Source organism: Sus scrofa, chromosome 5 (genome assembly GCF_000003025.6).
Source record: "Sus scrofa isolate TJ Tabasco breed Duroc chromosome 5, Sscrofa11.1, whole genome shotgun sequence".
NCBI classification, from domain to species: domain Eukaryota; kingdom Metazoa; phylum Chordata; class Mammalia; order Artiodactyla; family Suidae; genus Sus; species Sus scrofa.
The window spans coordinates 88,842,044-88,863,899 of record NC_010447.5 but is presented as its reverse complement, the minus strand read 5'-3'; the positions used below and the strand labels follow the sequence as shown (position 1 = coordinate 88,863,899).

The 21,856-nt window shown below is 36.3% G+C and overlaps 1 protein-coding gene across 5 annotated transcripts in view; it reads right to left on the bottom strand.

Moving 5' to 3' along the window:
- The window catches only part of CEP83 (centrosomal protein 83), a 139,169-nt gene that overhangs the window by 45,975 nt on the left and 71,338 nt on the right, over positions 1-21,856 (bottom strand). For 4 of the 5 annotated variants that reach the window (XM_021092763.1, XM_021092760.1, XM_021092761.1 and 1 more), the window contains 5 exons: positions 14,945-15,196; positions 10,194-10,325; positions 4,499-4,613; positions 2,751-2,895; positions 2,488-2,637 (listed from right to left, as the gene is read on the bottom strand). In XM_021092763.1, coding sequence (XP_020948422.1) covers positions 2,488-2,637; positions 2,751-2,895; positions 4,499-4,613; positions 10,194-10,325; positions 14,945-15,196 — 794 coding nt within the window. Of the gene's footprint in view, positions 1-2,487; positions 2,638-2,750; positions 2,896-2,950; positions 3,575-4,498; positions 4,614-10,193; positions 10,326-14,944; positions 15,197-21,856 lie in introns of those variants that run through there. The other variant, XM_021092765.1, reaches the window with a different exon arrangement.

Here is a 21,856-nt window from a genome sequence, read left to right as displayed (position 1 = left end):
AAATACTATTTCTATATGTGATAAAATTAAATATACATTTTCATATGACTCAGCAATCTCTCCCCCAAATATTTAACCAAGAGAAGTACAAACATATGTGCACACAAAGGCTTGTACACAAATTTTCAGGGCAGCACTGTTCATAATAGCCCCAAACTAATAACGACCCAAGTATTTGTCCATCAAAAAAAAAAAGAACGGATAAACAAACTGCATTATATCCACACAATGGAAAACTAATCAGAAATAAAAAGGAATCAGCTACTGACATAAGCAAACACATGGATAAATCAGGAGGTAAGGCTGGGGCTCAGGGAAAAGGTCAACTACAAAGAGACACAGAGACACTGTTAGAGTGACGGAACTGTCTATGCCCGCATTGTGCACATATGATTACAGAACTGCATACAATCACCAAAATCCATCAAGCTGTACATTCAACAGATGAATTTTAACTTATGTACATTAAACACCAAAACAAAAACTTTTTAAGGGCAGAAAACATAGAAGCAAGTGACGATTTAAGCAGAAATCAATGAGGTAGCAAACCGAAAAACAGTTGACTCAACAAAATGCTAGTTTAAAAAACATTGAACTGTATGCTTAAAAGTGATTGAAAGAATAAATTTTGTTATATATATATTTTGCCACGATGAAAAAAAGAAACAAGTACTACTAACTTGATGAGAAGAAGAAAGTACATAGACAAAATAAAACAAACAATGGAAAATAAGCACTGGAACTCCTGCTGTGGTGCAGCAGGTTAAGGATCTAGTGTCCTCTCTGCAGAAGTGAAGGTTTGACCCCCAGCCCAGTGCAGAGGATTAAGGATCCAGCATTTCTATACCCGTGGTATAGGTCACGGTTGCAAGCCGGATTTGATCCCTGGCCTGGGAACTTCCACATGCTGCGGGTGTGGTGAAAAAGCAAAAAACAAAAACAAAAAAACCAAAAAAAACCAAGCACTGAATACAGAAGAAATTAAAAAATAAAACTATTTTGCAGACCTCTGAGCAAATAAATCTGAAAACAAAGACGAATGATTTCTATGAAAACACAGATTATCAAAATTGATCCCAATAGAAAGAGAGAGCTTGAACAGGTTGATTTCTATAGAAGAAACAGCTGTTCTAGAAATTAAGATTGGTTCAACATCAGGAAATTCATAACACACTACATTAACAGGGCCAAGGGAGGAGAAATCATGATTATCTCCGGAGGTCTGAAAAACTTTTGAAATATTTCATCATCAGACCTACAATTATTACTTTAGTGTCTGCCAAATTACGTTTTCCTATTTTCATTATTCCCTCTATATTCATTAGCTGGAATTCTCTTGTGAGAGCTTTGCCTTCTGTCTAAATATTCTATCAGTTTGGTGCATGAATTATTTTATGGGTTATAATCTTTTATTATTATAATTTATGTTGCTGTTCATATTGTCTCAGATTTGGCCAGTGGATGCTAAAATTAGTGGAAAAAAGGATGAGAATATTTACGCAGTCTCAAAGTATCCTCCTGTAAGATAATGACACTTTACAAAGAGGAGAAACATAGTCATGTTATAATGGAAAACTCTCACAGACAGCACCTTACCTAAGTGATCAGTTAACATCCCCAGTGAGGGGACGGATCATGTACCTCCTAACTAACTAATACGATGCGCTAAGGACATATGACTTTGACGTTATTTTTCCTAAAAATGTATAATATGAATTTAATAATAAAGAATCTAAGATTGATTTACTGTGTGACCATTTTGTAATGTATATAAATGTTGAATCACCATGTTGTATAACTGAAACTAAAGTTAATACTGTATGTCAATCACATTCCAATCTTAGAAAAAGAATTAGATTGCAATAACAAACAATGTAGGAAAAAGAAAAGAATGTAAACTCAAATCAAAGGATAATCCACAAAATAACTTTCTTCGAAAGAATATGCTCAAGACTAAAGGAGACTAAGATCCTGCAACAGAAAAAGGACATCAGTGGAACACTTGGTAACATTTGAATAAAGTCTAACAATTTGATAACAGCTATGTTTACTTGATTTCCTGATTATACTAATGACAACTTCTGAGTTTTATTAGAACATGATTATGTAAGATGTTAAAATGTGGAGGTTTGAGTGAAGATGACGTGGGAATACTCTGTACTCGTCTGACAATATTTTATCAGCTATGAAATTATTTCAAAATGAAGTTTAGGAGTTCCTGTCATGGCTCAGCAGGAACGAACCTGACTAGTATCCATGAGGATGCAGGTTCAATCCCTGTCCGTGGGTGAAGGATCAGGCCTTGCTCTGAGCTGTGGTGTAGGTTACAAATGCAGCTTGGATCCCACGCTGCTGTGGTGTAGGCCAGCAGCTGCAGCTCTGATTCGATCCCTAGCCTGGGAACTTCCATATGCCATGGGTACGGCCCTCAAGAGACACACAAAAAAAGTCAAAATGACGTTTAAAAAATATATATGCATATATAACCTAATACTTTGAAGTTCCCTTCTGGCCGACTCTTCTGCCATCTGTGAAGCCCGCAATTTCTCTTCACACTGATCCTTTTCAGACTGCCTCCAGACATCATGTTCTAGTTTCATTTTCTCTAAATCCGCTAATCTGCTCTCAAGTTCCAGCCTAAAACAACAGATGATAATTATGTTACAAGAACTACAATAAGGATGATATGACAGCAAAATGTTTTCATGTGCAAGGAGATTTAACACAAAATAAGGTAATTAAGCGCTTACTTTTCATCTTGTAATGCCACAAGTTTTTGATAACCTTCTTCTTTGGCAGCTTGTACTTTACGTATTAATTCACGATCCTTTTCTACTAAGAGCATTTTGTGGTGTTCAACGGCTGATTTGAGAATTTCATTGTCTGACTGTAATCCTAGTATTTTTTAAAGGAGAAGAATGTACTATATTCAATGTTATTAAGAAAAATTACAAATAACAGCAAACATTCATAAGCTAATATGGCAAATGAGTACAGAGTATAAGTCTCTCCAGATATCTATTCCCAAAGATCTTTCTGTTGTTAAACTTTTCTTAAGAATGAAAAAGATTAACCTCAGATGTATTTTTCTGTCATTTTATTGAGCAAACACACACAAGAATTTTAATAAAAGGTTATATACCTTTACTCATGTTAAATCTTAAGAGCTGGGGACATCAACCCAGGTAGTATTTTTTTTTTCATTTTTTATATTACTCAAACAACCCAGGTAATATTAAAAGAGGTTTAAATACTTTTAAAAGGGTTATTTCACCTAAATCCAAAGGACAGCTTCATCATAAAGCTAGTTTGAAGCAGAGTGAATAAAATCACAGGAGCTTTCAAAACCTGTCATTCTAGCAGAACTGTTAGATTTCTAACATAAATTGGAAACTTTGAAGTTTGCGCTTTTTTTTTTTGGCCGCATCCATGGTATGCGGAAGTTCCAGGGATCGAATCTGCACCACAGATATAACCAGAGCCACAGCAGTAACACCACCAGATCCTTAACCTGCTGAACCAAGAGGGAACTCTGGAAATCCTCAAGTTTGTCCAGTGAATTCATACATTTCCCCTGTAATGAAATGACAAGTATTTTGCATATGGAATAGATAAAACAAATTCATATCTAACTCAAAAGTTAAAATAGAATGTATTCCAAGCTCTTTAAGTTATTAAGAAAATTTGCCCCTAACTCTATGGAAATCCATGAGTCAATATCAAGTAGAAATTAAGAATGAAAACAATCATTCATCATAAGCTCTGTCTGAAACTAGAGGCCAGTTAGGTAATAACCAATTTGAGGACAGCTACAGAGCCCAGGCAGCTTAAGTGCTTACTTAAGAAAAGTCAGAAATAATATACTTCCTGAGAAATCTTGATAAAAAGGTCATTCTAAGACTAACCTGGAGCTTAAAAATAAAATAAATAAATAAAATAAACTTAGGCTAAACGAAAGCTATAACTGGCTTAGGATCTACATAAATAAATTTTTAGGAGCCCTCTTGTGGCGCAGCAGGTCAAGGATCTGGCATTGTCACTGCAGCAGCTTGGGTGACTGCTGTGATGCAGTTTTGATCCCTGGTATGGGAACTTCCACATATTGTAGGTGTGGCCAAAAAAATTTTTTTTGAAACTTAAAAACTGGGTCTGAAGCCCACTTATCTTCCTTACATTCTTTAGATTTAAAATGGTCTGGGATTAATAATTACCTAGTTCAAAAAGATTTTAAGTTATAAACCCAGGAAGCATGGAATCCTATCTATAAAGCTTCACTTAATTTATGTATTAAGATAGCTATGATGTACCATAAGACTGATTTTTTTTAAAACTTACATAACAGAATGAACATCTAATATAGAAACAAAAAAAATGCATGTGCTCTAAGAATAAAATTCAATTAAGCTTAAAATTGGAAATAAAAATTCAGTTTGATCTATTTTAATAATTTGAGTTTATAAGTGAAAATATCAGTAAAAAGCAAGGAAAATCATATTACCATCCAGTTCACTTTGAATTTTATTCCTTTCTCTTTCTAGCTCACTCTTAGCTCTTGCTGCCTCCAGTTTGACGTCTGTTATTTCTAGTTTGTTTGAATGTTTAAGTTCTTTTACCTGTTGATAATTAGAAATTGAAATTACTATTGGTCATTTTCTTGCCATTAAGTGCTAACCCAAAAACATTAGTCGAAATGAGAAAACACTGTGGTAGCAGAGTGTGGAGTGTAAGAACCTTCCAGGAGGGAAGATGCTTCAGTGCCTGGAACAACACTTGGCACCATGAAAACAGTCTTTTCCGAAAAGAATGGAGTCATTTCTTTAAATAGTTGGGTGGGGTCATCTGGCTTAATCTTACCTTAAAAGCTTAACTGCAAGTATCTAAAATCCAATACTCAATGACTGAAACATCTTTTGGGGAAAAAAGCTGAAACCTTCCTCTTAAAAAAGTGCTGGTGACAAGAAGGCATTTTGGGTATACGGAATAGCATATACAATGTTATAAAGGCAGAGGGTCACATGGTCTGCTTGGAAAACAATGAGCAAAGTGCTATACATAGAGCAGAGGTAGGTGTGACATCTGTGGAGTGGCAAGGAATAAACTTTATAGGCCAAACAAAACGGCTGTGTATCCTGTTAGCTGCTGAAGGTGGCACGATCAACTTTGTTTCAGAAAGTTAATTCTAACTGCAAATGTGTTGGATTAAGAAACTGAAGGTAGGAGTTCCCATCGTGGCTCAGCAGTAACAAACCTGACTAATATCCATGAGGATGTGGGTTCAATCCCTGGCCTCGCTCAATGGGTTAAGGATCGATGTTACTGTGAGCTGTGGTGTGGGTCACAGATGTGGCCTGTATCCCTCGCTGCTGTGGCTGAAGTGAAGGCTGGTGGCTACAGCTCTGACTCAACCCCTAGCCTAGGAACCTCCATATGCCTCGGGTACGGCTCTAAAAATAGGAGAAAAAAAAGAAGGAAAGAGACTAATTAAGAAGCAAAGGGCTGACGAAGAGAAGAAAGAATAATCTATTGATTTGGTGACCAAATTGTGTGTGTGTGTACACATGCTCACAGTGTGTGCACGGTGGTAGTGGGAGGAACAAGTGTGTAAAATGGATAAATCTAATTTAAACCTTTATTGTCCTAAACTGATTTTTTTATAGCTCCAAGGTGAAAGCAACTAATCATCACTATTTTCATACAATTAAGCATATACCAATTTTAGTTTTTCCCTGAAACATCTTTTTTGAAAGTTGAATAATTCTAGTTCACAAGCAGTATTCCTCTGTTCATTCAGTAAATATTTACTGAGCACCCATATGTGCCCTAGTGCTGTCTGGGGAGCTGGGGATACAGCAGCAAACAAAAAAAGCTTTGGCTCTCCAATCACCTGCACTGCTAACAGTTTCCATGTCCTTGCTCCTAAAATTAGGTACAGTACTATAATGACGATTAAACCAATACAATAAAAGTTAGATAAACCTACATGCTGACCCATTATACTACAATATAAAACTATGAAATCAGAGGAGAAAATCATAAATATATACAAGCCAAATATGTAAAATATAAGATGGTGGGAATAGGAGGGTAAAGGATAATTTACTTGAGTGAAATAAAAGGCTATAAAAACTAGAGATGGGAGAGATAAATCAGGAAGAGGTTCTAGAGGTTCTAGGAGAAACACAAAGAAGTGTCTTACTGGAAGAGAATCCATCTATGAAAGATCTTGGGAACAGTACAAGGTTCCATAAAAATGTTCGCCTTTTAAAAGAAACAAAAAGTCAAGTACTCTGCTGCCTTTTGTACTGCTAATAACCACACTAAGACAGAACCCTCCAAATTAACTTGTAGATTTTAAATGATGCTACACAAAATGAATACCTTGGGCTGACATCGGATTTGCATTTTTAAATTTTTAAGTTCCTTTCTATGAAAGCAAGTCTCATAGAACAATGTTTATGAAGCAGCTTTCAGATGCTTTCAGAGCAGCTAAGAAATTATATTTTAAAATTTAAACTTTCTATAGATTGGGTTTTTATCATTTCATGAACAGAATTTATAAAGGCTGTAAAATTTTTAAGAAATACAACCACAATGAAAATCCAATCTTTATGACAAATGTAATCATAACCTGCTATTATGTCTAACTGTAAAAGGTTAAGAATGACATGGCAGTTCATTAGCAAACCCCACTTTGGCTGCTTTATACATGAGGTGGAAAATCAGAGCCATCTTATTTTGCAGAATCTTTCATTTCATCGAGAAGAACTATGAAATTTATAAAATCTTTAGTTTTTTAATTCATTCACTCTGAGATTTACTGAAATGAGAAAACATTTTTCAATTAAACTATCATCAGTGAAACTGAAAGAACACTGGACAGGAAGTCAAATGACAAATGAAGTCTTATCTTCAAACCTACTTTTATTATTAAGCTAGTGGTATATGCTCAAGCAAAATGCATTCAACGTATCTATGGACCTCGATGAGTTTTTCTTTAGTGCCACATTTCTAAAATCCTAAAATAATGAATGCACTCATACGAACAATAATTAATTTCCTAAACGATATTAAAAAGAATTATTAAAAATGAACCTACACGAATAGTTATTAGATATGACGAATACAGCACTTTCTATGAGTAATCCGAGCCAATCCCAAATAGTAATAATAATAAAGTTTCTTTCTGTCTCTAGAGTCCTGGTTCTTAACCTCAAATCAGGCCTCAAAAATCAGGCCTCAAAAATCCAGGAAAACTAGGGATCTTTTATAAAATCAGGCCTCAAAAATCCAAGAAAACGAGCGATCTTTTATAAAATGTACATGTTAAAATGTTGCACATAATTTGAAGAAATTTGTAATCTTTTTAAGCTCTTTAGGCCAAGCTATCCCGTTGTGTTTTTTTCCCCACAATGTTTTCCATGTAGATTCTAGTCTTCACACTGTGAATTTGCTTTATGCTTTTGACATGACCAATGTATTTTGCCAGTACTACGAACAAAATTTTCAGAGAAGTAAAAAAATAGCAGTAATAGGCATTTTATAAGGGTTCAGAATCTGTTAAATTACACACACACACACACACACACAAGAACACAACATATGTAAGCAAGAAATACAAATACAACTGAAAAAATGTATTATTCAAAGCAGCTCTTGATGAAAATTCCAAAGAGACAGTACTCAAATTTTGATCTTTTTCCAAGGCTGGAGATGGCATGACCTCATTAACTTAGCTAATAAGTGTGGAATGATTTCCTTAAAACTACACATTTCATTGGAGTTCTAAAGACTACACACCTCATGAGGTATAACAGGCGGCATCTCATTGAATATAAAGTATCTTTAAGGTCATCACTTCCAGGCCATCGTTGGTGTACTTTTAATCCAAGACACTGCTGGTCACACTCTGTTCAAAAGCCCAACGAACATTTACAAATTGGAGTAACTTTGACAAATACACCTCAGGTGTTGCTTTGCATTGCAAACAACCATTTGCAAGAATTGCAAAATGTTGATGAAAATTTCAAGTTGCAAAGAAAACTGTGACAATGTTTGAAATATTATTTTAAAATTTATCCTTTCAATGAAATCTTTTTATATGTGAAATCTAAAATAAAAACTTGGTTTGTCTCAAGTTGATGGAGTTTTTAACATACCATTTATATGCAAAATAAATCAAGTGAGTCCTTAAAAAGGATAAGCGGTTCTTAGCAATTTGTGTTCATAAACAATCTGAAAGTGTAAAAGAATACGCATTTGCCATGGAAAAAAACTGCGTAGACTTCCAAGGGTGGCATCTCATACACTTAATATTATGGATTTGGCCTTTTACGCACAGAAGTCCAATTTTGTCACCACATTTAAAGAAGAGGCTCAAAGTCAGAATCATATTACTAAAGTGTGATTACAAAGAGTGATCTATAAAACCAGAATGTGAGTTTATTACGAGAAAAAAACCATAATGGAAACTAGAGTATTCTAAGTCTGAAGGACCAGTACATTCCCTCCCTGCAGACAAAACTACAGGAGAAATCCAACAACAGTCAGCAAGTTGCTTAGGGAATTATGCAATCAGAACAAAATGGAATGGATGAATTGCTTGCTTCACGACCACAAATCAAAACAGACTGAGGTACTCCTTTCCATAGTAAGAATGATCTCTTCCTTGGAATCAGAATATGCACATTCAGCCGACCAATCTCTTCCCTCTGCTACAAACACTGCCTGACTCTACATAAGGAATTTATGATAAATATATTACTCTTCTAGCTAAGTTCATATATTTCTACCAGGCTACAGTAAATTCCTTCTGGCCTGGAAACCATTTTGTTTTTAAAGGTGATTCTACATAACTCTGTTCTGATAGAACTACATGATTTCACTGATTCAGAAATCAGTCTTATTTTATACATTAGACTCTTATGCTAAGTGCTTTGTGCCCAACACCTCATTTATCTCCGCCACATTCTATAAGGTAGGTATTAGTCACGCTTTACGCTAAAGGCTTCAGAGAGAAAGTACACTGCCCAATGTCACGCAACTAGTAAGAGAAAAATGAAATCTGAATCTGACTCCACAGCTGCTATTCACTACAGTAGTCTATAAATTACTTTCATCTCAGCTATCCTACTTCTGGTCACTGAATTCCTTATATATACTGCATTTGATGGGGGGGGAAACCTCAAGTTCCTGAGAAAATCATACATAAAGATGTTCAAACCATTATATTCTTTTAAAAATAACTTACAAAGGAGTTTCCATTGTGGCTCAGCAGGTTACAAACCTGGACTAGTATCCATGAGGTTACAGGTTTGATCCCTGGCCTCGCTCAGTGGGTTAAGGATCCAGCATTGCTGGTGTAGGCTGCAGACATGGCTCGGATCCCAGGTTGCTGTGGCTGTGCCGTAGGCCAGCAGCTGCAGCTCTGATTCAATCTCTAGTCTGGGAACTTCCATATGCCACAGGTGTGGCCCTAAAAAGCAAAAATATAAAACAACAAATGAAGGTCATGCTGATTAATTTACTCATTTAACAAATATTTATTGTCTATTGTGTGCCAACACTGTCACAAAAGCCAGAGACATGGCAGTAACAAAAGCAACTTATATATTTGGAGCTTATAAAAAGACAAAAATAAATATATCGGACAGTGTTAAGAGCCAAGAAGAAAAACATAAAGTAGGGAAGGAAGATAGAGAGTAAGGCAGTGGAAGAAGGAAGATGGTATTTTACAAAGTGAAGAAAACAAAGTCCTCTCTGATAAGGCAACTTCAGAAATAGGCGAGGAAGAAAGCTGTATAGATACGTGAGGGAAGACCATACAAGGAGGGCCAGTGCAAAGGCCCTGAGGTAGATGTAAGCCTGCTCAAAGAAGAATGAGAACCAACAGGCTAGAGAAAAGTGAACAGGAGGGAAAATGGACTCTGATGGCGGGGGAAAGATTGCAGGGGCCAGATCACACAGAGCTCTGACTCCTCAGAGAGAAAAGAGACCAGTTAGGAGGCTACTGTAAAAATTGGACCAGTGTGGTCACAATGAAGGCTGTTAAGAACTGGTCAGATTCCACATGTATTTGGAAGGTCAAATCATAAAAAGAAACCTCAGTGTAGAGAACTAAATTATCTAAACACAAAACGTCATTAGACGGGTATCGTGCATTCTAAAGAGTGAAGTAGAAACTTAAGATGACTTACTTTACTGGTCAATGTATTTACTTCCCGTTCAGTTTTATGCAGTTTACTAATTAAAGTAGTGTTTTGTTCATTACTTGCTTGCAGTTCTTTCTCCAAGCGTTCAGCCTGTAGTTTAGCTGACTGTTTTTCAGCCTTTTATTAAAACAAAATATTTTAAAACTTGTTCATATTTTTTCACAATTATTTAAGACATAATAAGCACCATTTAAATACCTGCAATAATCATACTATCGAAACTTATTCAAAACCTCAACAATATTAAGATATACCTAAGTAACTAGAGTTTTCTCAGAGTAACTGGTAGAATTCAAATTAAAGATATCTCCAGGAAATATGCAACAAAGTTATCTGGACAAACAACTGTTGATACAGCCACCACCAAGGTAAACCCATACATTTCTTTCAGGAGACAGCATACATAACACCGTCAGTAGCTATCTGTTTACTGTTTTGTTTTGTTTGTTTGTTTGTTTTTTGGTGATATCATTTTTTTTTTCTAATTAGTAGCTTTTATTTTTTTAATTAAAACATTTTTAAGAAGTTCCCATCGTGGCTCAGTGGTTAATGAATCCGACTAGGAACCATGAGGTTGCGGGTTCCATCCCTGGCCTTGCTCAGTGGGTTAAGGATCCGGCGTTACCGTGAGCTGTGGTGTAGGTTGCAGACACGGCTTGGATCCCGAGTTGCTGTGGCTCCTGGTGTAGACCAGCAGCTACAGCTCCGATTGGACCCTTAGCCTGGGAAACTCCATATGCCATGGGAGTGGCCCAAGAAAAGGCAAAAAGACCAAAAAAAAAAAAAAAAAATTTTTTTTTTATTAAAATATGGTTGATTCATACTGTTCCCTACTTTTATTGTGGCCATAATTCAGACAAGCATTTGGGGGGGCTGCAAGTACACAGTAGATATGAAAAAGCAGATTACAAGGTAGAGGAGAGAGCTTATTTGTAATAGTAAGAAGTGAGAAATGAAAATCTAAAATCAATGGAGATTAGAAAAAAAACAAGAGACTATAAATTCAAAATCCTTAACTAATCTGGAACATCTGCAAGTACGGGCAAAGAAGTCAACAGCTCCTAACCTCATTGTGTAATAAAGCTGCTTAATGAAGTAAGTTGTCAAGAAATTTTCTGGTTGGTAATACTAACAGTACACTTTAATTAGGAAGGGAAAACGAAATGCTTTTTGAAAATATTTCTATTCAAAATAGTTAAAATGAAAACATTTTGCATTTAAAGGATAAGCTTTAGTTTTCTAAGATCTCATTTCCTATATATATTAAATATGATAAGGAATGTATTCAACAAATAATTCAGAAAACAACTATTTTCCTCAACTACAAAATGAGACTTTTTAGGCACAATGATAGCTCCCCGCACGCCCCCCCCCAAAATTCAGACAGAAGAAAAGCTAGCTCTCATGTGCTTATTTTTATTTCATCAGATAAATGATAAAATTAAATACTCCCTCTTTTGAAAACATCACAAATGAATCTCTGATCTTTTCTCAACATTCAACTTGTCCTGAAAATAATCACTCTAAATGACCTCAATGCAAAGTTTCACACTGAGATCCTAAACTAATTCAATCACAATCACCCCATTTATTCCATCACTGTGTAAATACATTAAGGATGGAAGAAGGGCAACATAAACAGTTCATTCTGAATTGCTTCTTGTCCAATGATACTGACAACTTTAGTTCAAGAAACCACTAAATACTGTCAGAAGCTTCATCTGAAAAATAAAAAGGTGATTTCTACTCTTCAAAACATATTAGTGTATGTACTTCTTATACCAGTTTGCTGTCTGGAAAAAAAATCACTATTTTTTATCATTAAAGTACAGCTGATTTATAATGTTGTATGGTAAAGTGGCTTAGCTGTATACATATATACACTCCTTGTTATTTTTATTATTTTTAGCCATGCCTGTGGCATGCAGAAGTTCCTAGGCCAGGGATCGAACCCACACTGCTGCAGTAACCAAAGCCACTGCAGTGACAATGTCAGATCCTTAACCTGCTGAGTCACAAGGGAACTCTTATACATTCTTTTTTTAAATATTCTTTTCCATTATGGTATAATCCCAGGAAATTGGATATAGTTTCCTCTGCTATACACCAGGCCCTCACTGTCTATCTATTCTAAATGTAATAGTTTCCATCTACTTCTCTCCCTCACTCTCCCCTTTGGAAACCACAAGCCTGTTCCTGCTTTGCAGATAAATTCATTTGTGCCATATTTTAGATTCCACATATATGTGATATAACATGGTATTTGTCTTTCTCTAACTTACTTCACTTAGTATGAGAATCTATAGTTGCATGCATGTTGCTGCAAATGGCATTCCTTCACGCTTTTTTTGTGGCTGAGTAGTATTCCATTGTGTATATGTACATCTTCTTAATCCATTCACCTGCTGATGACATTTAGGTTGTTTCCAAGTCTTGGCTATTGTGAATAATGCTGCAATGAACACTGGAGTGCATTGTTTTGTCCAGATATATGCCTAGGAGTGGGGCTGCTAGATCATATGGTAATTTTATTTTTCATTTTCTGGGGAACCTTCATACTGTTTTCCATAGTGGGTGCCCTAATTTACATTCCCATCAACTGTAGGAGGGTTCCCTTTTCTCTACACCCTCCCCAGCATTTGTTATTTGAAGACTTTTTGATAAAGGCTAATCTGACCAAAGTGAGGTGGTACCTCACTGCAGTTGTGATTTGCATTTCTCTAATAATTAGTGATTTAGCATCTTTTCATCAGCCATTGGCCATCCATATGTCTACTTAGGAGGAATGTCTATTTAGGTCTGCCCATTTTTTGATTGGGTTGTTTATTTTTGGCTGTTTGTATATTTTGGAGATTAAGCTCTGTCAGTCACATCATTTAGATATCTTATTCTGCAGGTTGTCTTTTCATTTTTTTAATGGCTTTCTTTGCTGTGCAAAACTTTGTAATTTTGATTAAGTCCCATTTGTTTATTTTTGTTTTTATTTCTGTTGCCTAAGAAACAGACCTAAGAAAACACTGGTACAATTTACGGCAAAGAATGTTTTCCCTATGCTCTCTTCTATGGGGTTTTATAGTGTCATGTCTTATGTTTAAATCTTTAAACCATTTTGAGTTTATTTTTGTACACGGTATGAAGGCTATGTTCTAATTTCATTGAAAAAGCGCTATTTTGGATTTAAATATTATATTTTAATTACAAACTAGGTGCACACTGATTTCCCTGCAGTTCAAATCATTTCGTAACTATGCTGAAAGAAACAAAACAAAAAATACTTTAGACTGTTCAAAATAAATAATTTTTTTAAACTACTAAACTAATATATTTGCTACATGTAGACACTAAGGACTAGGAGAAGAAAGCATATTTGAGGAGTTTCTGTTGTGGCTCAGTGGTAATGAACCGAACTAGTATCCATGGGAATGGGGGTTCGATCCCTGGCCCCACTCAGTGGGTTAAGGATTCAGCATTGCCGCAACTTTACAGCATAGGTCGCAGACTCAGCTTGGATCCTGAGTTGCTATGGCTGTGGCATAGGCTGGCAGCTGCAGGTCTGATTCAGTTCCAATCCTGGGAACGTCCATATGCCACAGGTGCAGCCCGAAAAAAGAAAAAAAAATTTTTTTTTTGAATAAAATGGTAAAGGGGTCCAGAATATGCTACTGTGGCATAAAAATTATTTTGAGCTGAAGGCTTTTGAGAATCAACGAACAGGAAAAAGTTTTTTCCTGAATTCCTCTTATCTGCCTAAAAGAAGAACCTTTAAAAAGAATGTAAGTGTTATAAATCCCCTCCTCAGGGGTTTAATAATGAGGAAAGATCAACTTCTATCACAGAAGATAAGAAATCAACACCAGGATAAGAAATCACCATGTAAACATCATCACAAAATTATCCTATCTCCCATCTATTTTTCTAAAGGCTCATTTGTATTTCCTAAAAGTCATCTGTTTTCCTGTAAGTATCCTTTCTCCCTTTCTCTTTTCTGTATTAAGATGGTATATGAGCCCCAAATTATAATTGCCTCTTTGAGTGACATTTTTCTGTGAACTCCTGTTTACGCACATGAATAAAAACCTGTCTTTTCCCTTGCAAATCTGCTGTTGTCGGTTTAATTCACTGACTCAAACACTGAACCTAAGAGGATGAAAGAAATTTTTTCCTCTCCAATAATGGAATCCTAAACTTTCACAGGAGAATGTCACTACTGGTACCAGCCTTGCTCTGCCAGCTCTTTTATTTCCCTAATGAATCAGAGAAATAATTCAGTAATGCTTATATGCATTAGCAGCCAAGCTGAATTTTGTTACCCTGGCAAGAAGCTGTCATAAGATACACAAGTATGATATTTCTGATTTTAAGATCTCGAATCCCAGTATAAGGAAATCACTAAAAAGAAACTGCTCTTTCTGGTTTGAGATGACTTTAGTCTGCAGAAACTCAAAAATTTTTTTGGATTTTGCATATTCTACTCTGTGGCACTTTAAGAGTTAAATCATTTCAGATAGGCAACAATGAATAAATAATCCCTCTGTAAATGTGGCAGCATAGCTAGCTATTGCTTACAAATCAACAGCTTTCTTCTTTACAAAAATTATCTATACTCTTGGGATTGAACAAATGCGTCAGCATTAGACTGGTGAGCATACATTTATACCCTAGAAATCAAAGGCTTGTCAATTGCATTTTCTGAAAAAAGTATGCCATACTCTACCGGGAGGCAATTAAAACCTTACCTCCAGGGATCTGACTGTAGCCTGCATCTCAGCCAACTGCCGCACCTGAATTCTTTGGACACTTTCTACCTGAGCACCAGAATTCTCTTTTTCAGCTCTTAATTCTGCTACTTCAGTCTCTAAACCTTTTAATTTTTGATGCAAATGGACTTTTTCTCGAATAAGTTGCTCCACTCGTTTGCTGTCTCTTGTTGGATCAGCACTAAACAGCTGGTTATGGAGTTCTTCATTATCTTTTTCCAGTCTTGCAACCTAGTAACAATATGAAAGAAAGCATACAACTTAAATTATCCAATTGTCAGCCAGGAACATGCTTTATAAGTCAGTAAATAAAAATTGTACAACATGAAAAAGAAAGCTAAGATGGTAAAATGAAGCACAAGGGAAAAATCCTACAGTGTTATCTTCTTCATTCTGCAATCAGCGTGACTCGAGCGGGAGGGCAAGGACCTTGTCCTTTTTTCCCTCCATCTCTCCATGGTGTCCAGCACGGGGTTTCATCAGCTGCTGACTGGAATTCAAAATTATACTTAATACAATCAAATAATAATTTAAAATATGTCAAGTACTTTAAAATCCATCAGAACATTATAGGGGGTTTATGCAAGATTACTATGCTGATTACTCCTAAGCTTTTCCTCATGTGACAGTAATTCTTGGGCTATAACTAATAAAATTATCTATTCCAAGGCCACTTAATTCACACGCAAAAGTTGCTTTCCCATTTAAGTAATTACAAAAGTGACTAAAGAGAATTTTTAAATGATAGCTTACAGTTTATTAAAGCCATAGTTGTGGCGACGGCCTCTGTCCTAAGTCTCAGATTCAAGAAAAACTGAAAATCATTACTCCAGGACATGCAGACAAGTCACCAGGAAACTCGTGGAGCAGAAACACAGTGGTCTTCGCATTCATGGCAACCATCGCTGCCGGATCCCATGGGCCTCCAAGTCAGGAGATTTCAAACTGCTTCCTAACCTCTGAGTCATTTCAGAGGCCCCTTCCTTCCAGGAAAGAGGGGGGGCACCTCATCAGGGTAAAACTCGTTCCTTCCCTCTCCCGATCTGGCCAACTATACCTATCCTCCGCTACCATCAACAACAAGCCTAGCAAACCTCGGATGCTAACCACAGCAGCACTTCTTTTTAGTATCTTTTTAGAGATGAGATTTCTTCAGATGATTCGACTTAAGGATTCAGTTGTTTATTTTATTTACTTTTTTAAAGGGCTAGAAATGACTGCTATAAGCACCATCAGGGATTGTTGTAGTCAGAATGAGCTTAGAAAGCTCACTCTAAGCCAAAAGGACTTAAAGTAATGCTCTGCAACTTGGGCAAAAGTGGCCCAAGAGACAACCGACTGCTCACCCTGCTAGAAATGAATCTAAAAAGTATGAGATCTCAACCCTAGAGCAGAACATTTTTCTAATCTGTAAAATGACAGGTTAGGCTGGAGGCCCTCTACAATCCTTTTCAATTTTAACACATAGTGATTCCAAATTTGTTTTAGACATGTTGAATTAAAGATATCAATGGGAAATATAGGTAGAGCTATCCTTAGCCGGTTAAATGTCATTTCTTTCCAGAAAGTAAAATTTATTTTAGAAGGCAGCTATGAAATTCAGGGTCAAGCCCTCAAAAACTCAGCTAATTAGTATCTCCCATTTTTTCTCCCATCCTTTACATAAACGTCACCCCCAAGGTTTGGTCCCTGACCACCTTTTTTCCCTCCATATTCTCTTTCCTTCAGCCAGCTGTGTAGCTTCATGCACACAGTTGGCAACAGTTACAATGAAGGCCTGGGCTGGAAGATTTCTCACTTTGGCATCAGTTAAAATGAAAGGCTAGGCTGGAAGATTTTTAAGATACTAGCTTCCTTAGCTTTTGCGTAAGGAAACTCACACACAGTTTTACTGTGCTATATCAGAAGGTGTGGTAGCTCATCAATGTGAAACTTAGGTTCAGACAATGATGCCCTTTATTGAGTACTTAATATGAATCAAGTGCTGAGCTAAGTGCTGCACATAATATCGCATTTAGGGAAAAAAAAAGGGGGGGGGGCTCAAGGGTAATGAACCTGACTAGTATCCATGAGGATGTGGGTTCAATCCCTGGCCCCGCTCAGTGGATTAAGGATCCAGCATTGCCATGTGCTGTGATGTAGGTCACAGACCGGCTTAGATCTGGCACTGTTGTGCTGTGTTGTAGCCTGGCAGTTGCAGCTCCAATTTGACCCCTGGCCTAGGAACTTCCAAATGCCTCGGCTGCAGCACTAAATAAGACCAAAAAAGTCTACTTTCTCTTGTAGTCTTCATTTTACACACGGGATCAGACAGTTAATGTTCTTGACCAGCATGTTGCTTATGGTATCACTTTCTCCAGTAGTTTTAAGTAGTGATAGCTGCAGTGATAGATGAAGCTATAGACTGAGCTAGCTAGTACGAAATTCAGGATCAGACCCCTTGTTTATAATCCCTAAATGAGAGTTCACTATCAAATCACTCCTACCAAAACTGGTGATCATGGCCTTCCAGCTTCCCTATTCATTTAGTCATTTATGCAACAAATATTTATTGAGTACTTAACTATGTAGCTAGCACTGTTTTAGGTATTAAGGATACATTAGAGAATCTGGTGGAGAAGCAAATACAGTCCTCCCTCCATATTCACCAGGATTGGTTCCAGGATCCACCACAGATACCAAAACCCACAGATGCTCAGATCAGCCCTCTGTAAACTGGGCTCTGCATTCACAGCCCCCAATTCGACCAACCGTAGATCATGTGCAGTTGGCCCTTGAACAGCACAGGTTTGAACCGAGTGGGTCTATACCACATGTGATATGGTATGTGTATTTACTTTCAGAAATCCAGGTATAAGTGGACCCAAACAGTCCAAACCTGTGTTGCCCAAGGGTCAAGTGTAATCATCAAACTCCTGCTATGGGGAGTTCATATTCAACCACTGCTATAACCCCACTCTTCTCCTGTCACCTGGGTACAGATCTTGGACACAGCCTCAGCTCTCTCCTTTTCCTCCACTCTCAACCAGATTCACGTCATCTTCCTTGATATCCTTATATTTGTCATGTTCTCAAACCTTTCTCTAAATTTTCAAAAAGCTTTGTCTGAACTTCTCTAACATTTATCCAAATCTGCCTATATTACAGTTACCTCTAAATTTACTTTATTCTCCTCTTGAACATAAACATGACAGGAAAGATGACGTATTATCCAATTTTACTTTTAAAAAAACTGAAGAAAAAGAAAACTGAACAAAAACAGATCAGCAACTAGAAATAACGTGGTAATCTTCTTTTCAAAGGATGGTAGCACCACTCTCATTCCCCAGGACACACACAAGGATAACTGCTCCATCCACCTTTGTTTTCATTACCTTTATGACACAGCAGAGAAATGGTTAAGACCACAGGCTCTGGAATCAAACGGTCTGAGCTCTGTTTTGTTTTCTCCTTTCTGTATTTTAAAGACACTGTTCTACTGTCTTCGGGTTTATATTATTTCCAAAAGGAAGTCTGCTGTCATTCTTATCTTTGTTTTTCTGTACAAAATCTTTTTTCCTCTGGTTATTTTTTTAATTCAACATTTAATTTCATTTATTTATTTTTGTCTTTTTAGGGCCACATGCACGGCATACAGAAGTTCCCAGGCTAAGGGGTCAAATCAGAGCTATAGCTGCCAGCCTGCATCACAGCCAAGCAACTCCCAATCCGAGCCACATCTGTGACCTACACCACAACTTGCAGCAATGCTGTCGTGCAAGGATCCTTAACACACTGAGCTCAACGTTTTTATTTTTAGACAGTGGTAGGTGCTCAGACAGTTATTAGGAATGATACAGAGAGATCCCATGTACTTTTACCCTGTTTCCCCCAAAGGTAACATCCCTTCTCTTCCATTTCCTGAGAGACATGGTACGGAATTGGTGCTCATACTTTAAACACTTCAGAGAATTCTCCAGTGAAATTCTTCTGGGGAGTTTTCCCCAAATCTCTCCATAAAACAGTTCTTTGTTCCACTCATTTTCTCTATTGTTTTTGTTTACAGTTTCATTAATTTTTGCTCTTATGTCCTTCCCTCTGCTTGCTTTGGGTTTATTTTGATCCTTTTTCTAGGTAATTAAGGTAGGAGCTTAGGTTATTGATTCAACATTTTTCCTCTTTTATAATAAATGTATTTAGTGCTATACATTTTCCTCTCAGCAATGCTTTAGCTGGTCTCAAATATTTTAATGTCACACTTTATCATTAAGATTAATTTTTTAAATTCATTGTTTTCACTGAAATTTCCTCTTTTTACACATGAATTATTTGAAGTGTGTCAGTTAACTTCCAGATATTTAAAGATTTCCTGTTACTTTTCTATTAATTTCTAGTTTGATTTGATAGTGGCTAGAGAATTCACTCTGCATAATTTCAATTTTTATAAATTTGCTGAAGTTTATATTATGGCCCAGGATATAGTCTGTTTTGGTATATGTTCAGTGGGCACTTGAAAAGAATGTATTTAGGTACTCTTGTTGGGTAGAGTGTTCTATAAATGAGAATTAGATTCTGTTGGTTGATGGTACCATAGAGTTCCGTATCTTTCCTGATTTTCTAGTTGCTCTATCAATTGCTGAGACAGGGGTGTGAAGTCCCCAAGAATAATTTAGATTTGCCTATTTCCCCTTTTAGGTCTATCAGTATTTGCTTCATATATTTTGCAGCTCTGGTTCAAACACACTTAGAATTCCTCTTCTTGATAGACTGATGTTTTTGTCATATAATCTTTATTTGTTATTGTTATTGGCTCTAAAGTCTACTTTATGTGATATTAATATAGCCACATCTGGTTTTTTTTGTTTGTTTGTTTTCTACCATACCTGCAGGATGCAGAAGTTCTTAGGCCAACATCGTACCTGCACCACAGCAGTGAAAATGCCAGATCCTTAACCTGCTGCACCACCAAGAAACTCTGCACTCCTAATTTTTAATTAATGCTTATATGATGTATCTTTTTCTATTGTTCTCCTTACCAATTACTTAGATTGTTATACTTGAAGTTTCTGGTAGACAGTGTATATATAGTTAGGTCTTCTGTTTTATTTTTATTTTATTTTATTTTATTTTTTTGTCTTTTTTTTTTGCTATTTCTTGGGCCGCTCCCACGGCATATGGAGGTTCCCAGGCTAGGGGTCTAATCGGAGCTGTAGCTGCCAGCCTACGCCAGAGCCACAGCAACGCAGAATCCGAGCCGCGTCTGCGACCTACACCACAGCTCACGGCAATGCCGGAAACTTGACCCACTGAGCAAGGGCAGGGATCGAACCCGCAACCTCATGGTTCCCAGTCGGATTCGTTAACCACTGCGCCACGACGGGAACTCCAGGTCTTCTGTTTTAAAGTCAACTCTGTAAATCCTCATCTCTTAATTGGTATATTTAGACTATTTATTACAGCTATTAATTATATTATGGCTTAAGTTTCTCTTTTTTTCTACTTATTAGTTTTTCAAAGTTTCTGTTTTCTTTTTCCTGCCTTCTTGTAGTTTTACAGGATTCCTTTTTGATTCCTTTTTGATTTTGATTTCCCTTTTGATTCTATCATGTTTTGAGTACATCTCTTTCTGGACAGCTCTCATAGTTGTTGCTCTGAATATTACATTGTAATACATAACTTGTCATAGTCTACTGGACTCATCTAACCATTCAAGTGATGTGCAGAAGCTTTATTTCCATTTACATACTTCTCTTATTTATAACTGTCTTGAGTTATTTCCTCTAAACACATTTAAAACCACATCTGACAGTGTTATAATTTTTATTTCAATCATCAAACAAAATTTAGAAAATTAATTCAGGAAAAGAAGGTCTATATGCTTACTGTATTCTTTTATTCTTCTTGATGTTTTAAAATTCCTTCTTTTATTGTTTCCTGTTTTGAGAATTTCCCTTAGACTTGATTTTGAATAAGTCTACTGGCAAGGGATTCTCTTAGTTTTCCTTTTTCCTAAGAATATCTTGATTTACCCTTCATTCCTGAAAAATATTTTTGTTGCATCTAGAATTATGAACCAACACATCTTTTCCTTCAGTACTTGAAAATTCTGTGTCACTTCCTTCTGGCCTCTATAGTTTCTGATGAGAAGTAGTGTAGAATTGTTTTCCCTCTATAAGTAAGGTATCGTTTTTTCTCTTGCTGCTTTCAAGATTTGCTTTTCCTATAGTTTTTATGTTTTATTATAATGTCTCTTATTATGGATTTCTTTGGTTTTATCCTATTTAATCTTCACACAGATTCCTGAATCTGTATATCATGCCTACCAAATTCGAGGATTTTTCAGCCCGGATTTCTTCAAGTACTTTTTAGCACTACTTTATCTTTTCCTTTCAAGGACGAGAATCTTACTTCTAAGATTCTTCTAAGTCCAACAGGTTACCTGAGGCACTCTCTGTTCATTTCTTTTTTTAATCTAGTTTCTGCAGTTTGTTCACTTCGAGTAATTTCTAATGTTCTGCCTTTAAGTTCACTGATTCTTTCTTCTGTCCCTTCCATTCTGCTGTTGAGCCCAGTCAAAATGTCAAGACATTTGTATTGTTTTCTTGGTTCTATTTTTCAGTTCTAAAATTTCCATTTGATTTTTCTTCATATTTTCTGTATCTTTGGTGAGACTCTATTTTTTCATTTGTTGCAAGCATGTTTATAATTTAAGAATTTTTACTAAGGCCATTCTAAAATTTTGTCAGATAATTCTAACATCTCTATCATCTCAACGTTGGCAAGCTACTATCTTCGTTCATTGAATTTGAGATCTCCCAGGTTCTCAATGTAAGTGATTTTTGATTGAAATTTAGACTTTTTAGGTATGTGTTATGAGACTGTGGATGTTAAAATTTCTGTTTTAGGGATTTC